At 42.4% G+C, this 25905-nt stretch overlaps 1 protein-coding gene across 2 annotated transcripts; it reads right to left on the reverse strand.

Moving 5' to 3' along the window:
• On the reverse strand, window positions 1–24973 carry greb1 (growth regulating estrogen receptor binding 1). 2 transcript variants are annotated; one of them, XM_046383490.1, is made up of 34 exons: window positions 24822–24973; window positions 18485–18645; window positions 18225–18332; window positions 17615–17791; window positions 17113–17295; window positions 16083–16196; window positions 15706–15843; window positions 13910–14071; window positions 13634–13756; window positions 12724–12909; window positions 12400–12536; window positions 11858–12134; window positions 11631–11759; window positions 11353–11544; window positions 10526–10723; window positions 10211–10385; window positions 9866–10049; window positions 9625–9761; window positions 9165–9516; window positions 8953–9068; window positions 8501–8706; window positions 7800–8367; window positions 7337–7493; window positions 7146–7248; window positions 6453–6608; window positions 6172–6308; window positions 5926–6087; window positions 4665–4869; window positions 4366–4528; window positions 4119–4237; window positions 3379–3611; window positions 2972–3172; window positions 2658–2796; window positions 1–2401 (listed from the first exon to the last, which is right to left on the reverse strand). In XM_046383490.1, exons 2-34 carry the CDS (start codon window positions 18636–18638, stop codon window positions 2238–2240), a joined length of 5955 nt encoding a protein of 1984 aa, XP_046239446.1. In that variant the 5' UTR covers window positions 18639–18645; window positions 24822–24973; the 3' UTR covers window positions 1–2237. The 2 variants fall into 2 exon arrangements, with proteins under 2 accessions (XP_046239446.1, XP_046239437.1); XM_046383481.1 differs by having other exon boundaries at window positions 18458–18645.
• Between the last annotated feature and the right edge of the window lie 932 nt (window positions 24974–25905).

The raw sequence follows: 25905 nt of genomic DNA on the forward strand, positions 1-25905 counted from the left end.
TTGTTAGTCCTCCATGATGATGTCAAAAATCTGTATTCGCTAGTTATTGATTTTTCCCGCTAAGTTTTCTCAAAAATCTGTCTCTCTTACACCCAGTTCAACAAACCTTCTCTACAGATGGAGAGTTTGAACTGTTTGTTTGCTGTCTGAACCTTGTCCAAAGATCCTGCTCTACTGATTATGACTACATGCCTTCAAGATGGTTCTGGATGAGTTCTTTGACTCCTAAATCTGTGGAAGTGTCGGAGTTAGTAGCTGCTGTTTGCATGACATGCAGTGAGTGTTTTCAGCTAAATTTATCAGCACATGTTTTCTGGGAATGGACTGCTTGGAGGAAATGTGAGAGGGCCCAGAGTTGCTAGACTCCTGTTTCCTGTCTGATGCCACAGTATCCATCCACACACTTACAGTCCAGAAAACATAAATACATTGTGGATTTGTGCCAACTAATGGCATGTGACAGCAACATTCTAAATTACACATCAGTGTAGTTTTTCTGGAGGTGTGTGTTTTACTTAAACACACTGACAGAGACATTGTCTATATACTGTATGTCCCACCTGTTCGTGATTTTACAGTGTATGAAACATTCATTTGCTTGAGGAAACGTCTCGCATGACACACAGACATACTGAGCGTCCACGTGAAGACAGAGGGAGCATCTCAGGACAGCAGCATGGCCTGGTATTTAAGGGTAAAGTCTGCCACTTGACTCTCTCTGCTTGTGATGTTTAAGCTAAAAGCAAGTCTGCTCTGTTTACAGACTCAAATATCTCCCAAACAGCAGCTCTGCCACATGGGGATGACATATCTTTTGTGAACTTAGATCTGTTTCAACTCAGCAGGCTTTTTATTGTGTAGATTCAAGTTAATTCTTTATTCAAGTAGTTCTGGTAATCCAGAGAATATGGAAATTCAAGTTAGACAAGTACAAGCTATTCTAGTAAGATTGGTCCCTAACAGCCATAAAAATATTTCGCGTAACTCTCAGTTGTTTCTGGCCTGTTTGCAATTTTTGGTGACAGATCGTTACAGCAAGTGTGCAAACAGACAAATTTGTGAAATCCATCCTGCAAACCTCCAAAGTCCAAAGTATTTGAACCATTTATCTGTGTATTATCTGTGACCTTGACAGTGAAAAGCTTGTGTTTGAAAGACACAAGGGACATACACACTACACCCTAATGAATTTTAAAGTGTCTGTACATTTATACAATTACAGTTACAAATACTGCCAGCACACATTGGATTTGTGTTTCTTCAGCATTTACAAATAAAATCATCATGCAGTCTGTGAAGAATTAAGTAAAACAAACAGAATACTTGTACACTTACCTATTAAGTACTTTTTTACATACTGCAAATCTGACAAAATATATTCAAAATATTCCATGTGTAAAAACAGACATGCAAAACAAACCCCTACCTCTAAGATTGCCCAATAAAATGCTTGTTGCCAAACATCGGCTACCACTGCACACAAACGAGTGTGTCCACCCTTTTTTAAAGCTTCTTATATTGTATACACCTACAAGGAACTGTGAAGATAGTCAGCTACATGTGCAAACAGAAAAAGCAGCACCTACACTTACTGAGTCTTATGAAAGTTATTACTATTTCATCTTTGACCTTTAAATAAACTGTGCATCAAGATGCTGTATGTATACATGAAGGTGTTTATAAAAAGTTCTCGAGGATGAAATATACTCTTAAAAAGTAACTTATGGAGTGGGACATGTAAACAATACCATTTCGTGCCCAGAAAAAGCCTCCAGAAAAATCCCCTTATTTTGTCAACAATCATCTGGTAACTCACAACCATGGACAACCATGACTCAATAAAGGTCACATAAAAAATATATTTTGCAAATTATTTCCTCTTGTTTCCTTGGCCATAACACATTTCTATTTTCGGAGGTAACAGTCTTGCCCAGATTAAAAGTGTACATCTTGATGTTGGCAGTCTAGACCTTAACTCCAAATCCTTGTGTGCGTTTGTGTGTGCAAATGAAGTTATATGTAATGTATGTAATTTGTCATATTCCATCCACAAAGTTTTCAGTGGGTCTTAGAGGTCTGTGTAATATGCATAACTGTCTGCTATCTTTTGCATGTCTTGCATTGTCCATTCAGACCCTTTGTTGTTGAGACACTGGCACAGTTCTTCTCTTAGGCAATTAAAGGGATTTCAGCCCTGACTGTCACTCTTTGTAGCTCTCTGCCTACATGCATTTCAGTCATATGTGTTTCCCAGTCAGAAAGAAGAGTGGCCGGTCCTCCTTGGCGTTTGCAGTCTGGAATTCGTCGCTGAGCCTGAACCTCCACTCTTCCTCGAGCTCCAGCCTGCCCACCGTCTGCCTCAAGGAGCTACGATCTGCACTGATGACACACAGAGTCGCACCTACAGGGAGGCAGACAGTAGGGAGAAGGATTGAGATTCCAATTATAGAAATCAAAATTATTTCATGATGCCATCATACTGATTAGCACTTTCAAACTTTATTTAGTAAACAGTAATGATACAGGAGCCAAACTGGCAACAGTGCAGTTATTAAGTGTGCTTCTCCTTCCCGTGCGATAATGTTATTAAAATGCTACTGCTGTGACACAATTAGGCATTCAGACTGAGATTGTCTTTATTTGGTCTGGCTTTGTACCTTTGAGGAAAGAGAACTTCTTGAGGAACCCAGGAGTTACGAAAGAGTCAGCGAAACAGAGGAGCAAACCGCTGAACAGCAGTCCTGTGGTGCTGATGTTGACAGAGTGAGGTCTGGAACTCACAAAACACACCGTCACCTGCAGGAGGCAAGAAGACAGTGGCTTTTATTTAACATGTGATGGAATGTACGGGTATGTGAATCATTGTGTCAAAGGTTAATCATTTTCCGCAAAAAACAAGGCTCTTGCTGTTTGTAACAAAATTCATGTGTGTATGTGTGTGTGTGTGTGTGTGTGTGTGTGTGCTGTATACCTCAGGTCCCAAGTTGAGATAGCAGTCCACAGACAGTACAGGGTGTGTATAGTTCTTGTTGCTGAGTGGAAACAGCTTCTGGCTGGTGTGTTGGAGGTATTTTTCCAGGAGGAGCTGAGCTGGTGTAGCCAAGAAAAGGTGCTTGCTGTCTGGGGCACAGACGTACTGCGAGGGCCCCACTGAGGTGGGAACGTCTGTCATCTGTCATCAAACTTTTAATTAATAAAAAGTAGAATCTGCCTAGCAATTAATTGTTGCATGCATACACAGATTCAGAGTTAAACTGGCTGTGGGATTGATGAAGTGAATGTGTAAAATAAGAATTATTAGGTATTCTTCTTATCTGTTTCTTTATTCTGCTCTGTGAGTAATGTGTGTTTGTGTTTTCACGTGTCTTCAGCATCTACCTTGGTCTTGATAATAAATGTCCTGTATCCTCCTATGGCGATCTGCTTCTTCATGACACTGAAGCTGTTAAACCGGCAGACGAGCAGTCCGGCACTGTGCAGCCTCAAGGTGAAGTCCACATCGTGACAGGTGAAGCGGTTCTGGTCGTACTGGACGTTCTGACTCCGGTCAACATTGAGCAGGAGGAAGTCATGCAGGTGACCTCTAGAGAAGGACTCTCTGTGTTTATTACCTGGATTAAACAAAATAAACTGAAACTTCAAATTTATCAAGCAAAACCCCTCTCAAATACACACTGAGTCAGCCCAAGCTTTAAATTTTGTTATCTGAAGCCGTGCTATGAATAATGGGGGTTGTTTTAGAGATGTGAGATATAGCTTGGAAAATGTCTGCAGTCTTTGAAATAATAAAGTACACACTGAAGTGATGAAGACATAACAATCTGTATCTGAAGCTGAGATCTGAGGCCTCTACAACAAGTAAAATCTGCCCAGAATGTTTCTCGAAGTCTAATAAAGTTGTTTTGCAATAGGCATCAAAATGCAACAGGTAACGTCACATTTTCAGTGTGTATGATTACACTCTAGCCATTTTTGAGGTTGTAGTTTGCTATTATTGACACTTTGTCCATTGAAGATAAAATATATTTTCTGTTAACTTGCACAGTATTTACAAAGACTGATAGGCTGTCAAAATGGTTCTTGACTTTTCACTGCTTCTGACATCGTGACCTCCTGACCTGTGAGTCCCCGGCTGCTCCACTTCCTGATGCCACAGAGACCGTAGTGAGCCAGGTCTGGACAGGCCTCCATGTGTTGTAAGACCTGCTTCAGTGACACTGCATGCTCCACTGGGCCACTAATCAAACCAATAAGCAAACAGCAGCAGTCTTGACTAACTCATACAATTAATAAACATATTCTACTACAAGCAACAGCTATTTAATCCTGTGCACTAACTCATATAAATACTGTGTCTGCATGTACTTGCGTGCGTCCAGGTCAACTGCGTTCCACATGACGCAGGAGTCATCAGCCAAGATGATGAAGGGCCAGACATCACCTGCTGGGCCCCCTCCCTCCAGACGCCGACTGCGCTCCAGCTCCAAGTTATGATAGGAAAGCTCTTTAATCAGGAAGTGAGCAGCACCTGCAAGAAAATGGGGGTCAGTTATTAAGGTGGTGAGTCATGAAAAACAGCTAGTATTAGCATTTGAGTACTCTATGTGTCTGTGAATCCTAGCCTGGAAAGAATCCCTACAACAGCAACAGTAGCAGTGACATACCTATTCCAGCTCCATTGAAGACCGTGGGCAGTACCAGCATGATGTGGTTGGGCCAATACTTCTTATACACGGCCATCTCATACTCTTTGACCACCAGGATATGTAGATGTGAGGCTCCATCCATAGCATGGTACAGGTTAAACAGACCATGCTCATGACGGCCGGTGGTTGGGGTGAAGATTGGGCTCTTGATGCAGTCTGGGCTCTAGAGATTTGGAAGAAAAAAAATGTAGTCCTTAACGTGACAAAGTAATGTAAAAATACAATACCTACATACATTTAGATATTAGATATTTAGATATAAACACAGTCTTGAAGATCTGTGCTATGAGTTGTAGGCTAAGGATATAGGATATAGGATGCTGAAAGTGAACACCAGACGGATGACGCTGACATGATCACATGTTTCCTGAGTGATTTGCTGGTCAGAGGTTGAGTTTTATGGCTTCACTATGCTTACAAAATATTTCCCCAGGCAAAAATCTTCTTGAATGGGAGACTTGGTTGCAGGACTTTATGAGCCATAGTTTAGCCTGTAGCACCACCCAGTGGATAATAAGGGTGTTGCACCGTGGTCAACCCTGCAAACTACCACTTCAATGCAATGGTAATGTATTAGGGGAGGTATGTCTGTATCTTTGAGTAATTAACTGAATCACAGACTCTGACAGTGTTTATAAAAAGGAACTATTTCTTATTATCAGTGTTCTTCTGCTGGAAGAAGGCTTAAGGGATAATGCAAATCACTGAATTTCTAAATTAAATGTTTATTAAAGTTGCACTCTATATTAAGAGATTATCCCTGGCAGGAACATTTTGTCACGTTATTGTCAGGTTAAACTATTAATATGCTCACTAAAATTTGTAATCTTCAACCTGTGCCAGCAGACTACACCAGTGATGCTTGTTGGCCAGTGAAAGTGGGAATCACGATGGATATTTAAGATCATTTCTGCAACTTTCCAGAACCAGCAATCTGATATCCACATCCGCATCACACAGCATTTGTCTAGCTGTGTACAGTTAAGAAGGTGAGCTGGGTTTTAAGTTCTTTCTGCAGTTATTTTTTTCATATGTTATACGAGTATTTTTGTCACCTATATGTGTATAAACAAGTGCAACACCATGAAGAAACTGGCTTTTTCAAATTTTCGTAGGAGCTAGTTCTTTAAGTCTTTAAGTCTTCATTCTGATGCTTTACCGTTTTTCAAAAGGAAAGACTACTACTTGAGAGTTAGTAATTTACTATGGAAGGACTTACCCAATCAGAGGTGAGAGGAAGCCGCATGCTCTCCAGCTGGCCCCCTGGTTGGCTGAAGCTAAAGTAGTGCTCTTTAGACTTAGGGATGATAAAGTAGAGTTGGATCTCTTCTCCCAGCAGGAGATGTGTGAATGTGAAGGCATGCAGAGTTGACTCATACATCTGAATAAAAGATTAAAGGGGACATCACCCGTTACATTTACATTTCAAAAGTGCCATTCTTCAGACTGTGTCTTTGTCACAGACCTGGTATCTGGGGTTGAAACCCAAGTACTGATGACACTGCTCGCAGTGATGGTAGGTGTTATAGGCTGCATATTTAGACAGTTTGATTCTAGATGTCCTTCTGCGTATGTAGACTTCCTCCTGGCGCACAGGGTTTCCTTGGAAATACAACGGGAGGAAAGAGACATTAGGACAAGAGCATAATATAAAGACAACTGACAGTTATAAGATGACTGTTCTGTGAATGTACTTGTGGTTGTGTGTTAATATATTAATTTGTGTGTTTTTCTGACTGTGCTTACCCTCAGTGCTGGGTTTATATCCAGGGCTGTAGACAGAGCTGATGTCATCATATTTGGGGTCATGGATGGTGTAGTCAAAGGGCATCGTCTTCATAATGTCTGGGTTTGGCCAAGAGGCGCTGGGTGGATGGTACTGCACCCCCTCCACCTGGGCACCTAAATAACACATCACAGATATAATCATATGAGAAGCAATAATAGCAAAACATGGAAAAACAGAAAAGGGTGGATGAAACCAACAGAAAAATGTGTGCAATCACAATCACTATTCCACTGTGCAATTTATTAGCCCATGTGCAACTGCAGCTATTGTGTTGTTATGTGTTGTTTGTTTTTGTTGTCTTCTCTTATACATAGTGTTTTATATTATATTACTATTCTTTACTATACTATATACTGTATATATATATTGCTAGCTCTTCTTTTTTCCCTACACTTTACATGTAAATTGTTTTTTATCAATGCCTACCTCTGCTTTTCACTATCCACCTTGCTGCTCTAATAATATGAATTTCCCCATTGTGGGATCTCATCTTATCTTATCTTAAATGAAATGCAAAAAGAACCATTCTGACGTGCAAGAAACTGAAATGAACTGAACTGCTGGGTGGAAACATGGTGTTAACATGCCCAGACTCCATGATGAACATAGTGTAAGTGAGAAATGACAGCTACTACTGCACATCTACTGACTGTGGTTGACATCTTCTTCATCGTAGATATCCACCTCCATCAGCCTGATCAGCATTCGAGACAGAATACCCAGGAAGTGTAAGTATGCTCCTGTCTTACCCACCTGAACATGGAAACAACAACAGGAAATGATTACAAAGATACGGCACAGCATGAGCTTGAGTCTGAATAAAAGAAAGAAATCAAGATACCTGCGGGGGTCCACTGAGCAGCAGCCTGCGAGGGTGAAAGTTGTCACTTCGACCTTCAGTGCGATTGCTGCTGTCCATGTGGTAGGAGCGTGGGACTGTCCACTGGCGATAGTACAGTGACTGTTCTGTACATGTCATCATCTTACTCAGCAAGGGCCTGCACAAAAAACACAGGATAAACTAAACATTAATAACCACTGAGCCACAGAGGCAATCTCAAACAGGTACAGTGAACAAACAATGTGAAAATGACCAAAATGATTAAAAATATGAAAGTCTAATGTATCAATCAGCACCATGTTTTACTGTGTGAAATAATAATGCTAAATTTGCATTGTATTTGCAGTTCATAAAAGTACTTAATGGTGTTACCGTTGGCTGGTAAATAATTAATCGGCTTTTTGTAATAGCTTACCATATGTAGAGGTGTGTATAAAAACATAAGAGTACGTGTCAGTTTTACCTGAAGCTGCTTGCCCATGCGACAGATATGTGTGGCAGAAATGAAGTACAGCGTGGAAGCCCGCTGCTGTCACTGGCTGTGATAATATCGTAGAGGGCCCGAGGAAGCAGCACAGAAGGCGGCCGGCTCACTCCCCGCGCCCAGGAGCAGCTCAGATGAGGAGAGGAGGCTCGCGGGGACATGGAGCCAGAGGAAGTGGATTTTGAGTGCTGGCGACGAGACTGGGCAGGGGGAAGCACTTGAGGTTGAGGGTGGGAATTTGTTTGAGATAATGGTGGATTCTGACTCTGAGTTTGGGGTTGTGGCTGCAGCTGGGAGATCAGCTGGGACTGGGAATAACTCTGCACTTGAGGTTGCGTTTGGTGGTGTATTGTAGATTGAGGGTATGGAAAAGCTTGCGAAGGGGGCTGGGGCTGAAGTTGAGTTTGTGATCGTGAGGGAGACTGTATGGTGTCCATGGTTCCTTTCTGGTCATTTGGAGAGGTGGTGCTCTGGGAAGGGAAGGGATCTAAAGCTCCACTGTCTGAGCATGACTGGAGCTGCTGGCTGGATGACAGAGGGGAGTCCCCTGGAAATGGAAAGAGGAAAAGAGAGTGATGAAATAACAATAAATTAACCATCACATCACGTAGGATATGCCATCAAAATGACTGAACATTTTCATACATTTTAAAAATTAGTTCATGTTCGTCAGATCTCACCGTTCTCCGGTCCCTCTTCCTCTTCATTGTCAGTACTGCTCAGTTTTTCTGCATCGCTCTCCAGCAGGTCACTTCCTGGCCCGGGGTTGTGTGGGGGTCGTGACTCTGACCTCACTAGGTAAGCAGCCAGCCCGAGCTCTTGTTCCAGTGTGGTTCGCTGAAGGTAGGAACAGCTTATCACTCTAAGATCACAATACTTCAGTGACCTGCGGACAGAAGGAATCCACTGTTTAAAATTCGGATTACTTTTATTCCTGCTTCTGTGGCTTTTCTGCAATAAACTATGGTGTTTTTGTCAAATAAAAGAGATAGATAATCTTAAAGCTGCTACACATCAAACCAATTTTTTGCTTGTTCAAAGTTAACACTTCGTGGTGAATCTAACATAAATGGAGGGTTGGGAAATAAAAATGTCAAGTTTTTAGTCTGGGATTAAAACGCAGTGTGTGTACCGGGGCAGTGATTCTCCCTGTGGCTCAGCCCCGGACAGGATCAGGATGCAGGGAAGGGCCTCCAGCTCCAGGTAGGTCTGAGGAACCCAGTCAGCATCCTGGATCTTCAGCCATGTCTGTGGGACACAAAACACACAGTTTTCAATGTCAGACACTGTCTTCTTATTTCTTTACTTGTGAGTGCATTTCTCCTTGAAAAAAATTATTCCCACCTTGATCTGATCAGTGAAATTCTGTCCAATATTCAGAACTTGGTTCGGGTTCCCCAGTATGATTTCAAAACTCTCTTCCAGACCCAGCTGCCTCCTAACTCTGGACAGCCGTCGGTGGGCCCATGCTGCCAGAGCCAAAGACGGGATCCGCACCAGGACCATGTGACCGTGGTGGGCGGGACATTGCTGGGCAGCAGTGAGCAGTGACTGCACAATCTCCAGGGTCTCCACAGAGGTGTGTTTGTGGAGATTGTGGGAGCCTCCAACTCTGCCGGATGCAGCCATCAGAGCTACACAGTAGTGTTGGACCAAAACTGTAGTCCGGATCACAGCACTGTGCAATTTAGGGAACCTGTGAGAGAGAGACTCTCAGGTTCTTCTTGCTCTATTTGTTGTGCAAGACATTCAAACTTAGATGAAGTGTGTGTAGATGAAGTGTGTGTGTGTGTGTTTGTGCTACCTTTCTTCCAGGGCAGATGCCATGCTTTCAAAAGAAGAATCATAGCGCATCAGAGGCAGGCTGCTCCCTGAACGGGTCGACTCTAAAAGCTCTGACACACCAAAGTACCGCGTCCTCTCGTGGTACAGATCCACATCCTACACACATACACACACACACGCACACACAGTGTTACACAATGCTACTTGTGTCAGCCTCCAGATGTGTACCTTTAGTGTATGTTAAATACAGACTGTCTTACATTACTGAATGCAGAGGGCCAGTGGATCTCGTTGTAAGGGCTGATGCGGGTATACTGTGTCTGCAGAGCGAAAGGGAAGGAGGTGACGTGGAGGATTAGGATGTTTGGAGCATCTCTGACCTGTCGGGAGTTTAACAACTGGTCCACCAGACCCAAACCACTGTCTGAGCTACTGCAGGACGCACTGAATGAGAGAAAAAGACAAAGAATCAGTGAAAGACAAAATAGACCTGATTCATTTGTTGATACTCAGGTTGTTGTATTCATCGAACAATAACAAGCGAACACAGCTATCATTCTGCATGTCTTCCCATTTTCTCTCTCACATACACACCAAACACACACCTGGCAATGTCCCAGTGTGCGTGGTCATGGACCAGGATGTACAGTGTGTAGCAGTTGCTGTGTGCTTCGCGGATCAGGCTGTCAATCCGTGCCTGAGCACTCTGATCCATCTTGACCACATAACGCTCTGCCTCCCGTTGAGACAAACACTCTGGGTCTAAACCCCCGAGGACACCTGAAATACACAGACACAGTGGTACAGGTCAACATAAAAACAGATCGACATGTTGTAGTCACACACACACAATAAAATGTTTCCCCTTTTTAAAAACACAAATGAAGAAAAACAACTGCTGAAAAAGGCAAATAACTAACCAGAGCTCCAGAGGTGGAGAACGGTCTGCTGAAATGTGACCTCAGAGGGTGGGACAAGGATGAGGAAGCTGACCCTGTCGAAGGAGCCAAGGTCCAGGTTCTGTGTGCTGGAGTCTGCTATTGCACAAACATGAGACAGCAGCTTTCTGGCCACTGCCAGCTGGATGGGCCGAACCTCACGCCACTCGATGGAGTATTCTGCACACAAACGAATAAAGATCAATCAAAGATTTCATTTAAATATAATGACTGTCCTGGTCAAGATTGTGCACATTTGCTGGTAAAAGAATGAAAGAATATAACAATAATTCATACAAATGTAATCTCTGGTTATTTTTCCATGTTCTACAGTAAATTAAGAATGAATTAAGAATGAATTAAGAATGAATTAAGAATTATTAAGAGTTAAGAATCACTTTATTGGTAGGATATATATCTTTACATACACACACTGAATTTGTGTTCTGCATTTAAGCCATCCTTAGTTGAACACACATGCAACACTTGGTAAATTAGATGCAGTGAAACACACAGGAGCAGTGGGCTGCATCAAGCGCCTGGGTAGCAAATCAAACCAAATGGATCCTAAGAAGCAGCAAGCAGTAAGCAAAAGGCAAATGGATATGAAGCAAATGGAAAGTTTAGAACTTAACATGTATGATATTGGGCACAAACGTCTAACTCAAAACTATGAAATATGGATTACAGCTGTAGGGAAACCTGATGTAAACTGTATATGACATCTGCCTGAAGAGACCATCTCACTCAAGCACAATGTCAAAGAGCATTTTGACTCTGTCGTTGGGCAACAATTCAACCTTTCCCACCTGAACAGATGTCTTTGGGACTTGAGGCTCTCTCTTTAGTGCTGGGTGAGTCTTTTGAACACTGTGTGTGTGAATCCTTTGGACTGTTTGTGGTTTTAAGACTCCTCTCTTCTCCTGATTGACTACTGGATAAGGGAGATGGATCGTTGTTGTCCACAGTGGCACTATCCAGCAAGGAATCCAAATCACCGTCTGAGAATCACAAAGGTGCACATTAATAAACCTGTGCTGCACACACAAATATTATGCACGGACAGACGGCAGACAGTCAAACACACCTTGTCCGAGGGAATTGCAGTAGTGTATGAGTTCTTGGGCAACACCAGTGGAGAGTTGCTGGTTGATCTCTTTCAGACCCTCACTGGGAGAATACATACCTTCTGCCAAGGCACGACACTGGTGTTTACCTGAAGTACATAAACAAACGTACACTGAATTAAAAATGTTGCTTTTTTCACAGGGCAACTTTACAACATCCACATAAATATAAAAACACAACTCCCACCTGTGACTACCACACAGGACTGTGTTTCCTGTCCTGGTGCAGTGACAATAATGACCACGTAGTTGGTGTTTTCAAGCTGTCCTTCCATTAACCTAGAAAAAGTTTGCTGGATGCCTTGAGCCAAAGATCTGATCTGCTCCCCCAATACCACCACACCCTCTCCACAGGATGACGCAGCCAGCTGGGCGAGCCAAGGAAGCTGGCTGGGGGTCAGGGGTTGCTGGCTCTGGGGAGGTAAGGAGAGATGCTGGGGGAGCCCAGGCAGGGCAGATGGCATCTGGACGGGAGAAAAGGGTGAGCAATTTGTTCATTTATTCAGTTCTATTTTGTCTTATCACTATCTGTCTATCTGTTTCTGTAATATGAAAGCATATTGAGCTAGACATGAAGGGGAACAGTAACATTTTCTGTGGTGGTAAAAGAAGCGAAGTGTGAATTTGTATTAAGACTCATGAGATTCAACACGCGTTTTAAGGTCTCCTAACCACCTGGAGTATGATATTTGCATGGAAAATTCACGGTTTTCAGACACTCCCTCTCACCTCTATGCCATAGTGCCTGCCTTGGGCGGCTGGTGTTTGAGGCTGCTGGAACTGTCTGATCTCGCTGAGGTGGGACTCCCTCCATGACCTCATGAATATCTGCTCCAAGTCCTCTATCAGGGGCACCTGGTCAGGGCCTTGGATGAATATAGGTGGGAGACAAACAAAACAGAATGTGTGGTGAAAAGGGATGCAAAATACATCAAAGTCTGTCTCCTAGTGGTCGTATTGAGGCACAGCAACAGTGTCATGAATGACTTTCACTCTCTCCTACCTGAACCGTGCATAATTACAGCCTTTTCTGGAAGAAGGTCTTACACTAACCTAGCTGAACAAGGTAGTAGACTGTGAGTAGAATCTGCATCTCAGTTGATAGTGGCTGAATGGGTGATGGTCCATAGTGCTGATAGACTCTGGGGAGTGTCTGGGAGCTCAGATAACAACTCTGGAGCAGAGAACTGATGAGCACTTCACTGACATTGCCAGTCAGCTGAGGGAGTGGGCCATGACCTGTGTCAATGAGAAGTATATAGTAAAAAATAGATGAACACAGCGAAGTGGTTAAAAATAACCTAAACCTGGGGCTATAGCTCAGGTGTTAGATTTAGCTATTAACTATTAATTCAGCCAATCACCTCCTCCTCTTTTCCACATACTTAAATGTCCTTAGGTAAGATACTAAACCCCAGCGACAGGAAAATGCAGCTCTCTCTACTCCCAAGGGAGAGATGGTTGGTAGTAGAGGAAATCTCTGATGCGACGCACAGGGAGCAGCAAAAGAGAAAGAACAGACAAGAAATGACAGGATGTGTGATTGATGAGGTGAAAGGCAGATTGGTGATGTATAAGATGGGAAAACAGAAAGAAAAGTACATGCACAAGCTATATGAGGTGGTTGAGGAAGGAGAGAGATGGTGGATGAGTTGACAGGTGATACAAAGGGGTTAAAAGGGCAGAGGAGGAGGGGATGAGGGAAGGGGAATAATGTTGGGAAACAGCTTCGGGTGTAGGCTAACCTCTAACCTGTGAGAAGAGGCTAACATGGCCATCTGTTGGGTGGTTACTCTAAATTTCACACGTGCACCTGAGAAAGTCTGGTACTCACAGCTGGGTGGAATATGATGCCCAAAAACCAACTAATCAACTCAGTCACAGGTACAAATAGTCTAATCTGTAGTCTATGTGTTTGTGGCATCCTGTTGTCATAAAAGACAAACATGACTAGTCACCTCACCTTTAAAGATTACAGGTTGGAGTCTGCAGGTGTGTAGCAGCTGATCGGGGATTGTAACAGACAGCCCTGGGGGAGAAAGTGGGGTTAAGGACCCCTGTGATGAACTCAGTGGGGCTGCGGTCTCTGCAGAATGGACAGAAATATATTAACATTCTCACACAAACACACACAAACACTTGAAGCAACACACAACTGTGTAATTTACACATATAGCATTAAAATAATAACACTGTTTTCTCTCTTTTCCCTTTATCTTCTCTCTTGACTCTCTTTTACCTGATCTGGCTCCATTTGTGATGACAGAGGACACAGTCAGTGTTGATAAGGCTGATGAAGACGGTGGTGTCTTCACAGTGCTCTCTGGCAGGCTGTTGGCAGATGACTCAGGCGACCAGCCTTTGTGCCTCTTTTTTGGAGGTCCAGCATTTGTATGGGGCCCTACACAATAAAAAATAAGATCACATAGCATATTAGGTTGAGCTTAAAAGTTTGTCATTTACACTTTCAATGTGTAATTTTTATTTTTTCTGTTCTGTTCTGATTTTTTCCCCAATAAAGAACCTCACTGCTGCTCCTGCTTTAATATTTGTCACTGAAATTGTTGAGCTGATTACTTTCATTGTTCAGCGTCAAATGACAACCATTACTGGTTTTGGAAAAAGCAGAAAAGCCTCACTCCTGAACAAATACTAAGTTAGGAAGACTTGTGTTGATACAGTGATGGAACACAGTTGTATTTTAGTCATACATTAACCTGTCTCTTCCTCTTCCTCTCTGTTGAAATGCAGTAAAAGGGAGACACATAAAAGGTCCACTTGTTAAAAGGGCCATGAAAACAACAACACGGACAGGAAGGAAGCTTTTCATTCAGCGAGAAAGCAGGAAAAAGAAGATGAGACGGAGGGAATTTTACAACCCTGGTTAATAGAGGTGACAGACAGAGGGAGTGGGAGAGACAGAAAGACAAAGGACAACCCCCAACACACAATGCAACTGGCTGGCACCTGCATAGCAAGGGTGTTACAACACACACACACACACACACACACACATATACTGGCTGCTGGGTCTTCCTCACAGAGGTGTGACGAAACCCGGGGGAGGGGCTTAATGACAAGAGACACAAACTGACCATGTTTGTATGCACACAAGAGGTCCGCTGCAATAGACTAATAACTTCAACCACAGTTTAGCACTTAGTTGTTGAGCCATCTTTACTAACCACATTAGTTTTGGCATATTTCACAAGTGTTCAAGTTAATATTGAGGAGTTTATTTTGTGATGTTTACCATAATCTCGTTCAAAGTTAAATAGAACTTTACGAGGACACATCAACCTTGTGTGTTTATAAAAATGTATAATTGAGAGCGAATCCTTGAGAAGTTGGGACAAGATACCCATTCGGTGCTATTGGGTCATTTTCAAGGGACAAAAAACTTTTGGACTGTAAACTTGGCAGGACCTTTGCGGAGTGAAGCGCATGTCTGAGACAGGCTCAGGTTTCTCATTTAAATGACATCTCAGCAATGAGGATGCTTCACAAAGCCAGGAAAAACCTGACTATACACACATGTGAGTGCAGTGAATGTTTCCTTGTCTCGCACACACTGCAGGTATGTGAGGATGAAGAAACAAAGTGCACTAAATCTGGTTTCTGTGTGTGTCCATAGGTTTTAATGTTTTGGGGGTTGTTTTCTATGACAGCTCAGTAGTGAAAGACACATGAGGACCAGCAAAGCTTTTTCTACTGTTAAAATATTTAAGATAAAAGCCCACAAAATTACATTGCATAAAATTCAAATTTTAACACTTTTGGATTACTACATTACATTACATTTGGATAACTCAGTTCTGATAAATGAATAAATGGTCAATAAACCCCTCTGATCACAAGTTCCACCTCCATCTTCACGGTTTTCTCATTCACACCGACACTGATGAGAACAAACAAGCTTAAACAAATGTGTCACTCTTTCAATACACAGGTCATGTATACTCATCCTTATGGATTTTAAATGACTACAGGAATACAGAATACAGAGCTGAAATCACCAGTTTGCACCATCTCTACCTGGAGCTGAGGGTCTCCCAGGCCCTGACTGAGTCAAAGGTGGCTGAGCGATGGAAGGAACAGCATGGTTGCCATTTGTCAGTGAGTGGGAGACGTCACCTATTTGTGTTAGACCAACTGGGTCCACATGTGATCCAACTGTTTACAGAAAGAAAAAAATGAATTAATGATGCTAATAAATGTGATTTTTTTTCTGTTAATATTTAGTGCTCCTGCGGTTAAAAATGGTAAATGGTAAAAAAAAACTTCACTGGGCCTGAGAATGAAATCGCATAACCAAGAAAACAACGAATTTTGGTAAGAACTCACGTATGAACAAAGCATTCTTGAATTTGATATTCAAGTGTGTTCAGATTTCAGGTTTTGGTGTGTGTTACCTGTGTAGCTGCCAGGTGTGTGTGTCGTGTGAGTCGGCGCCATGTTTGGTGGCTGTTCATCTGACGTCACATGGCCTTCTGAGATGCTGCAACCCATCTGTCTCATCCTGCCATCTGAAGCAAAGACAAATTAATCTGATTTCCATGGAAACAGAAATTCACAGCAGCTATGTTACTACAATGAGTTACTCGTGTGTGCATAGATGTGTGTGTGCATTCATATGTAATAACAGAGGCTGTCCCAAGAAGCATGTTTACTAACTGGTTAAATGAGTAAGGAGTGGGACCCACTGAGACCCACTGTCTCTGTAAACTTGCTTCTTGAAACTGACTGGACTTACTGATGCTACACAGCTGTACAGAAGTACGTGTGAGAGTGTTAGAGGTAGAGCAGATGGTCCTGCAGCAGAAGAGTGAGTGAGCGATAAATAATCAACAACCAAGCTGAAAACCTTTCACCAGGTGGTGTCGTTTCACACCATTTTAACTTAATGGGTTACCTCCAGGCTGTGGCCTCTGTGTACACTGCAGTCTCACCTTTCACCTGTGCTTAAGGCTTTACTACCTGTTCGTCAGGTCAGATCCACACATAGTCATAGTTTCCATTTTTAGACTTTTGTACACCAACCCAGTGAAGGTAAAGTGGCAAAGGTACAACATTATACCTTCAACTTAAATAATTTTATTCATGTTTTGCCTCACTTGTCTCACTTCCATTATATATTCACTTGTTTCACTTTCATTATATATTCTTCTACAATTGAGACATCCACATCAACTGTGCAGGACAAAAATGGAATTCCAAATTATGGCAAAAAGTCCAAAAAGGCAGAGTATGATTAAGACCACCACCATTAAGATCCACAATGGTGACCTTTATTAAATTAAAGAAAGCTTTTAAAACACTGGGAAACATTGTACTTTTTCTTTAAGCATACTAGAATGCAATTAATAATTTGTCAAAAACACCACATTTTAAATCAATCTGAATCATTTCGGTTGCCAAACAACACATGCATGTATCCCTTACCGTGTCCCCTCCAGCAGATGGGAGCTCCTTTAACCAGCACTCCCTGGCTGTTCCTGTACAGATGGTATTTCAAGTGCTTCTGTTTCTTGGGTTGGGTGCTGAGCTTAAGGTTGATGTGGTTGGAGAACTCTGTGAAATACCGAAAGCCTTTCTCTCCACAGCCCATGCAGTTCCCCGAGAAGCCTGGGGAGAGCACACATACAGAAATGTAGGAACACAACAGGCTGTATTTTGTGTGTTCCTCCAGTTACACCTGCAATCAACTTGATAATGTCACTGATGAATTGTCATCAACTTTAAATGAGATGTTCCACACTAGCTTTAGGAGTAATCGTTTTTGTTTTTTACATTTGAGGAGGGCTGGGGACTGGTTCCACTCTTAACGCTAAGTTCCAACTCCTCTGTACTTCAAGCACAGAAATAAGACTGATTTTCTCTTCTCTCCCAGAGAGAACTCCAAGTGATAATATTTTCCTGTGTCTCTGTGAGTCTCCTGCCTCACCCAGCAGTGCATTGTGACCCCGTTCGTCCGGAAGAAAGCGACGGTCCACGGCACACACCAACAGGCTCTCAGGGAGGGAGGGGGACTTCACCCCCACCAACATGTACCCGGGGGGCACATCCAAGGGATCTGATGCCAGCGAGGACAAACGCAGGTCCTTGCCTGCCTGACAGAAGCCTGTGGAAAGGAAAAGACAAGAATAAGGCAATCATTTTCACATAATGATCTGGTACCTTTTCTTTAACTTTATGACTACTTTGCCTCACTGTAGCATAAAAAGAGCAATAGTGTACAGTAAGGAGACCTGGATTACTTATCTGCTGCACATTCATCCTTTATTTGTTGTCATGGAGATTTCTAGTACAGGCAAATTACATTTTCTCTTTTCAACTACAACACATACAATCATACTCATAAACCCACAAAACTACTGACGCTTACTATTTGTGGAATTACAGAACACTCAACCACTCTCATCATATCTCCATTTCATCACTTCCATGTTGGTCATTGTGCCTGTTGTGAAAATGCACAACTCCTGGTGCCAGTTATGACTGTAAGGCACAGCAACATTGTACTAAATGTGGTTCTGGGGGTGTGTTGTACAAACCATCTGTGGTGCAGCATCCTTCAGGTGGGGGCTTCATCTGATAGGGTATTGGGGGGCTGTTAGACTCTGAGCCCTCTTCATCATCTTCATCATCATTCTCTGGACGGCCTGTCGTGGACATGCAGAAAAAACACACGGTTTTACACATAATTTTAACGGAGAACAGACGTACAGCAATGCAATACGGATCGAGGTCACAATTCAAACTGGAGGAACTGAACTCATTATCACACCTTCGCCTCTGAATCCAAGCAACCCACCATCATGCACCAATGGCTGCTCTGTCTCCAGGTATAGCTGTGAGAAAACAGGTCGGGGCACAACAGTGTTGGACCTCAGTGATGCCTCAATGGAGTTATGAAGGACCTCCTCAAAGCGAGTGGTCCGCAGCTGGCCAGCATAGGAGTTCCCCATTGGTGACCTGCCAATAACACAGTAACCTTGTGTTGACTTGCTTTGTTTTGCATAAAAAAACATTTAAAAAACACATATAAACTGTGTCATGTGTAAAGCTGAACTTGTCCTGCCCTGAAAGTCTGCTGCTTTCATATTTACCAGTTAATGTAGGGTTGAAAATGTTGTGCATTTTACTTAACTGCTAGTTGAACACCAAAGTAATCAATTAATCATTAATAATTTATGAGATACTAAATGCATGTCTTCTTCTCAATTTTACATGAAACAAGTCTAGCAGCACATTAGTTTTGGAGTTCATTAGCTCACTCATGTACTTTCCCACCATAAACCAAAGTCTCACACACGCACACACACACACAAAGCTACACGTAACTGACAAAACTGGACACAACAGACTCATTGACCAGTCAGCAACCTGTTAGTCATCTTGATGAAAAGACTAGGCTGTCAGATTACAGCTTTAAAGCTGTTTGTGTCTTCAGGCTAGCAGGACTACAGCTTTCCATCGGAGTGATGATTGTGTCTGTTTCAAAACCACAAGTCAGCAAATCATATTCAGTCAAAGACAATGACAGTCAAACAGCAGCACTTTGATTAGACTCTGAGTCATTGCCTCTGCTCACACATAAAGATGAACAACCTCACAGAGGTAACATGTGATCATTTGTTGAGAGAACGGTGTTCCACTTTAGGCTTGCATTGCCACTGCGGGTGCTGAGTTTTCAGGTGGTACAACAGTCATGTTGTACTGAGCTGTATTTAAAGACAGTTGCAATGGTTGCATTGTGTACTGTCTTCTTTTACTGCATCATGCTCCCATGCTGGATTGCATTTTGCCCATTGACCTATCCTTTCTGTACTCAAAACATACATTGTTAATTATTTTTAATTCTTAACAGCCAATAATAATGTCCCTAAGCCTTTCCATGATACTGTGTGATTAAGTATTAAAACAGAATCAGCTCCAGTGTTAGAAAGAAACAAGAAAAACAAATCACCCTGGTAAAAAATGACCAACAAGGTCCTTTGGACAAAGCACTGTGAGAGTAAAAAGGACTCTGCATGTGATGAATGACAGAATCCACTGAAGGTTTGCTGTTTACACTCGGTGAAGGCCTGGCAATGAGAATAAATGTACTGCCTAATACTGTCAGGTCTAAGCCACACACACACACACACACACACTTATCCACTTTTATGCACTGATGAACACACACAAACACTGGAATCCAAGAAAACATTTACTCACACAGGAGCACACTCAGGCCCACACACACACACATAAACACTGGATACTAGTGGACTGCTCAGACAGCATGCCATAAAATCAGCTGCACTGACAGAGTCAGGGCACCCTGACCTAGACTCTACTCCCTCCCACTGTTTTTCTGCTCTCCCTCTCCCTGCCTCTCTCTCTCTCCCTCTCTTTCCTCTCTGGTTCACTGCTCTCATCTTGCTCTTGAACAGATGAGAACCGCTGAGAGGAAGCATTTTTTTTTCCATGTGCTTTTGCAAAATGTGAGCTGAACACTGTTGTTGTAGTTGTTAAAGTTTAACATATCACCACAGAAACATTGGCTTAAGATGACTCAATACTATTTATGTTTCATATTTTCACATTAAAGGACACGATTAAAAATGTTTTGCTGTTGTTTATTGTGTTTTTCATGTTGTTTGCTTATTGTCAGCAGGTTGTTCCTAAAAATGTGTCAAAGAATAACAGAAAATGTCAGAAACATTTTCTAACATTTTTGAACAATTGGCCTTTAAGGACTGATGTAATGTTTGCTTGTCGAGTCACCTAACAACACTTCTCATGCATGCCACTGCTACAGTCCTCATTTTAAAAATCAGAATCACTGCTTGCACATAAACAAATAACTAGATAAATAGTTAATGAACACATACGAACACCCAATAAATACTGACTAAGAGATCAGGGCAGGCACTAAAATGTTGGATTGTAAACACCAACTTAATCTCTCTCCTCTAAACCTTTAACTGCCCATATGCTGGCTGCACACACACACACACACAGAAAGCTACACATGACTGACTCATTGACCAGTCATCTTAAGTAAAAGACTAGGTTGTCAGATTACAGACTTAAAGCTGTTTGTGTTTTCAGGTTAGCAGGACTACAGCTTCCTGTCAGAGTGATGATTGTGTCTGTTTCAAAACCACAAGTCAGGTTTAGACAAAGACTGTGATAATAGTCAAATGACAGCACCTTCATTAGACTTAATATAAAGACACACCGATGAAGCATAAACAAAGCTTTCTCTGTCACAGTGATCAGTGATACACTACATCTCTTGTTTTGTATGTTATATTATATTAAATTTGTATATATTTGATATTTTTTCAGACAGCTACACAGAGAGGACATGACATGCAGCAAAGGGCCCAGGCTGGAACTGAACCCAGCTGCAGCGATACAAGCTATGCACTCTACCAACATCTCCAAAAGTTAAAGTTAAAACCTGCCTGGGCCTTTTCCAAAGCAGGAGCTGAGGAGCCCAGGAGATCCTTTAATTTGCTCTTTCAACACCAAAAATAAATCTTAATTTTCTAAGCCACATTTCCATGACTTCTCAAATGTAATTATGTTCCACGTGGAGTACCCGCTTTTAATTTAGATACATACGTAGATACTACAAAAATAAGACTAATATTGTAAAAATAATAATAAAAAAACCCCAACTTTTGTTAACCAAAGAAAAGTGGACTCACATTTCCCTTTGGGATTTGAAGATGAGTAAAAATGACATACTGCAATTTTGATATAAATAGCTCTAGAATTTATTTATTTTACTCAGCCTTGATCTCTGCCAAAAAAAACAAAACAAAAAAAAAACAAAAAACAACAACCTCAAAGTAGAGCATCACCTACAGATCGCAACCACCTACTCTGGTTGAGATATTCTCTGCATGTTATCAAGCTTTTGCTCTTGAAATTCATGTTGGAGATGAATACACACAAACACACTCTGTTTCCCCCTCTGTCACACACCTCACCAGCCACCTTCTGCTTCCACACTTTCATATGCAAAGAAGCACTACAGACTTTTAAGGCCTTGCACCACTTTGTAGAGAGACAGAGGAAGGAAGACAAAAAGCCCTGTCATAACACAGCCGGCACTGACAGGAAGCAATCACACCTTCTCACTGCTCCTTTTACAACCGCAGACACACACACACACACACACACACACACACAGAGAGAGAGAGAGAGAAAGGGAACGAGGAGATGAAAGCAGACAGGTGTGTTCTACCTTCTGCTGAATCCTGACCAAAATCCTAAACTTCTGCCCAGCTGCTCATCAAATAACCAAGTAAATTGTTTCTGCATGTTGGTCTAATATAAAATGAAAACAATGTGAGAGTTAGATAGATAGATGGATAGATGGATAGATAGATAGATAGGTAGATAGATAGATAGATAGATAGATAGATAGATAGATGCTTTATTGGTCCCGAGGGAAATTCAAGTTAACAACAGCAACAACAACAACAACTAAAAGACCACAGGACAGCACTCCAGTATGTCTTGTTAATACTGTCACACGGATGTTTCCCCTCTTCGGCATGTATTCACTATCAATACACACCAATGTGCCTTAAAATCTAAGGGCTGTGAGGAAACAAAGGAACGTCCCGCTGTGATCTGTATTGTTCATATCATTCCATCCATTTCGTCCATTTTAATCTCTAGCTGCACATGCACTCTTGCCATGTCACACAAAGCCCCAGTTTATTTGTAAGGAATACGTGTTCCTAGCAAAACCCAAAAGAGCTGTGAGTTGCAGAGCGAGACACACAGCAGACACGACAGAAACAAACAGAATGTAAAACTTTTAATGATGCTTTGTTGATCTTCACTCCTTCCATCTCCCCCCTCCTTCCCCTCTCCCTCACATGGAAGTGGGAGATCCTTTCATCTCACACACACCCCCCTCCTCTTCTTCTCCGTCTTTCTTTCACCCTGGGGAGAGAGACACTATTGTGATGTTTTATGACCCCTTGGTCACACAGCCTCACACACACAGACCTGTAGTCAGGATCCTTTTAAACTCTGAGCCACATGCAATCCCAGAAAAAAGAACAAAATGACCACACTGTAGCTTTCGTGGGAAGGCCATATGAAAATATAATTTCCTAATTTCCTAATTTTCCTAATTTCGTACCATAAACATGTGAATGTGAGCTGGTATGACAATAAAGTTCCTTGAATATATTTTCAGTACATTACTGATTCACTGTCAGTTGATTATAACTGAAATAAGACATTGTGAATCATTCTTAGATTTTTATGATTCGGTGTAATTCTGGACATGATGGAGCAAAATGATTTGTGAACATCATACTGTGTGCAACCTAAAATATTTCACAGAGAAGAGATCAGATGTACGGGTGAATGCTCCTACACATCTGCTGGACCTACACATTATGTTCTTCTCAGCTCCTTGCTAATATATGCAAACCCACATGTGCACTCTCCACTTTGAGGGCACGGATGTTTTAGCTTGAGGGATGTCTCATGACCGCAAAGGTCAAAGGTGAGCCCAGATAACAATGTTTAAGTAAGACTTTGATGTGGCCTATACTTCTTATACACAGGCACACACAAACATATGTGGATGCGCACACACGCACATGCACCCACACACACGCTCTCCCATGGGCTCATGCTCAGTGGACACAAAGGGGTTGTCTTGAGGGGTGAAAGGTCAGCCTGGGTGAGGTCAGATAAGAACCCCAGGCTCTTTCTCTGTTGGCCAGGCCCACATACCAGTCGCACACACACAAACACATCCGGCATCCCTGCTATTCTTTCTTTCTGTGCAGTTTGGCAGACAGGGTTGCAGTGTCCAACCTCCACCCAACCCCACCTTCAATAGCTGATCATATTACACACTCACACACACATACAGAAATGCACAGTTAAGTGAATGCATGCATACAAATATGCCCCAATCTGTTGAGTGTGTGAGTGTGTGTGTGTGTGTGTGCATTTGGGGGTGGGGGGTGGTGGTGGGGGGCAGCATCTCTTTCAGCCCTGAACAGTAGAATTAAAAGAGAAAAACTTCCAGCTTTGCAGATGCTCTGTGATCACTGACCCACAGCACCTCAACAACAAACATGCAGAGGGATGTCAGTTGTACACACACACACACACACACACACACACACACACACACACACACAGTGGGCCCTCAGATGGGCTCATCACTGGCCAGTGACCCACATCAAATGCTCCTTTTCACAGCTTGTGCTACACGCATCGGATCGATATGCCAGCCAACCAACTGGTCAACTGCTCAGGCAACCAATCAGTGGGCCATTCAGCTACACGTCCACACACTGATCCTCACAAAATGAACTGGCCGGCCACACTTGTCAGCTCTGCAAAAACTTTCCAAAGCACTGTCCTGCAAGCATGCTCCTACTGAGCATTACAATTATTTTCTAGGCTACAGTGTAGCACAAACATGACGTCTTTACAGAGTGAATTTAACCAATATGCCACAGTACAACAGTACAGCAACACTCAGTGGGCGTCTGCATACTGTACAGCATTCAGTCAGGGTAAAGAAACGGCTGGCAGGCACTACAAAGCTTTAACCCTGAGTATTCAGTGTCTGCTCTGCCCATTGGTTTGCTATCATGCTCCATGTCCTTGAACATTTTTTTTTCATTATTATTATTTCTTCTGCTCTCTCTATCTTGCATAACTCCAGGGGAACTTGTGTTGTCTACAGACAACCAAATCTGGCTGGAACTGGATCATGAGCTGAAAGATCCTCATCGTAATGAGCTGCAAGTTTTTCAAGCAGTGTGATTCAAAATGTTATAAACCTTTTATTTGCCAAAAAAAATGATGTGAAAAGTACACACACAGAACTCGACATCAAATGTTATGAGTAGCATAAACGCACACGCCAGACAACACAAACTGCAGCAAGTTTTCAGTTCAAAACACTGGTTCAGTTAACCAACGGCCAAATTGTGCAGTTCCACAGTTAAATCCCCCAGGATTTCTTCCTGTTACCCGACAGCATCAGCAACAACTGAGCGCACAGTGAGGGTCTGCTTTTCATCTTCAAAACGTCAGGAAAGGTGATGTGCTCTACCTGCACAAAATAATCCGCTAAACCTCAAAATGCAAGAACAACTCACCTCTACAATCCAGCGTGAGAAGCTCAGTGACTATCCTTCACGGAGAGAGGTGCAAGATGATCCGGCACGCTGTCATCGTGTCTCCGGCGCGAGACCTGCAGCGGGACTGGGTGACGCGCGTGTCATCACCTCTGATCCTCCACGAGGTAACGTCCCCCTCCCCTCACCCCCCCTAGCCTCCCACAGAAAATGGTATGGTCCGAGCGGCGGACTCACTGCGGTTTTCATAGGTAGTGCCATGCCAAAAGTAAAGTCATGCCATTGTTGTGTTATGATGATGAACGTAACAGGCAACAGTGCAAACAGTGAGAGATTTGTCAGTGAAAACCGTAAAGGTTCTGGGCCTACAACGGACGACGTGTAAAATTACTTTCCTCTAACTTTTCGTGCGTTGTCAGTTTTGGTCCTGTTAAGTTAAATTTAGTAGACATCAAACTTGACACGGGTGAAGGACTACACTGAAGGAGAGAAGCTGGCAAAAATAACACAGAGACTTAGGCTCATCCAGGAAACATCCAAGAGCTTTCTGGGCTTTTTGTGGAAGATCAGGGACCGTATGAGGTGAACACAGCAACAGAAAATTATGTGGTTCTGCTTGTAGCCCGAGCAAAAAAAAAAAAAAAAAAAAAAGAAAAGAAAAAAGAAAGAAAGAAAACAAAAAAAAAAAAAACTGAACAGAATTACATTTACATTTAGCACTACCTACAAAAGGTAATTCAATTTTATGAAATGCTATTCTCTAAATGCAGGTGAGGGAAAACCTTTTGGAGTCGCTATTAGTTGTCTGAGACTGTTAGAAAATGTGACATAAATTGAACCTGAAAATTGTACCCCTGACTCTGTTAACTGTATCATCTAAGTCAAATAAATTCAAATCGTTTGTCACTTTTCACCATACCTTCAACTGATTTATCCGTGCATCTGACGCCCTCTACTGGACAAAAAATGGACGTACAAGTAGGAGAGAAGAATAAAGGAGAGCGAGGGATGATTATCACAATAATCTCACAACAAAATATCGTTCTGCCCTTACATGCTGTATCCGAGTAAGCTTCATAATTGTAAAGTTTTCGCTAGTACTTTC

Source organism: Scatophagus argus, chromosome 1 (genome assembly GCF_020382885.2).
Source record: "Scatophagus argus isolate fScaArg1 chromosome 1, fScaArg1.pri, whole genome shotgun sequence".
Lineage (NCBI taxonomy): Eukaryota > Metazoa > Chordata > Actinopteri > Scatophagidae > Scatophagus > Scatophagus argus.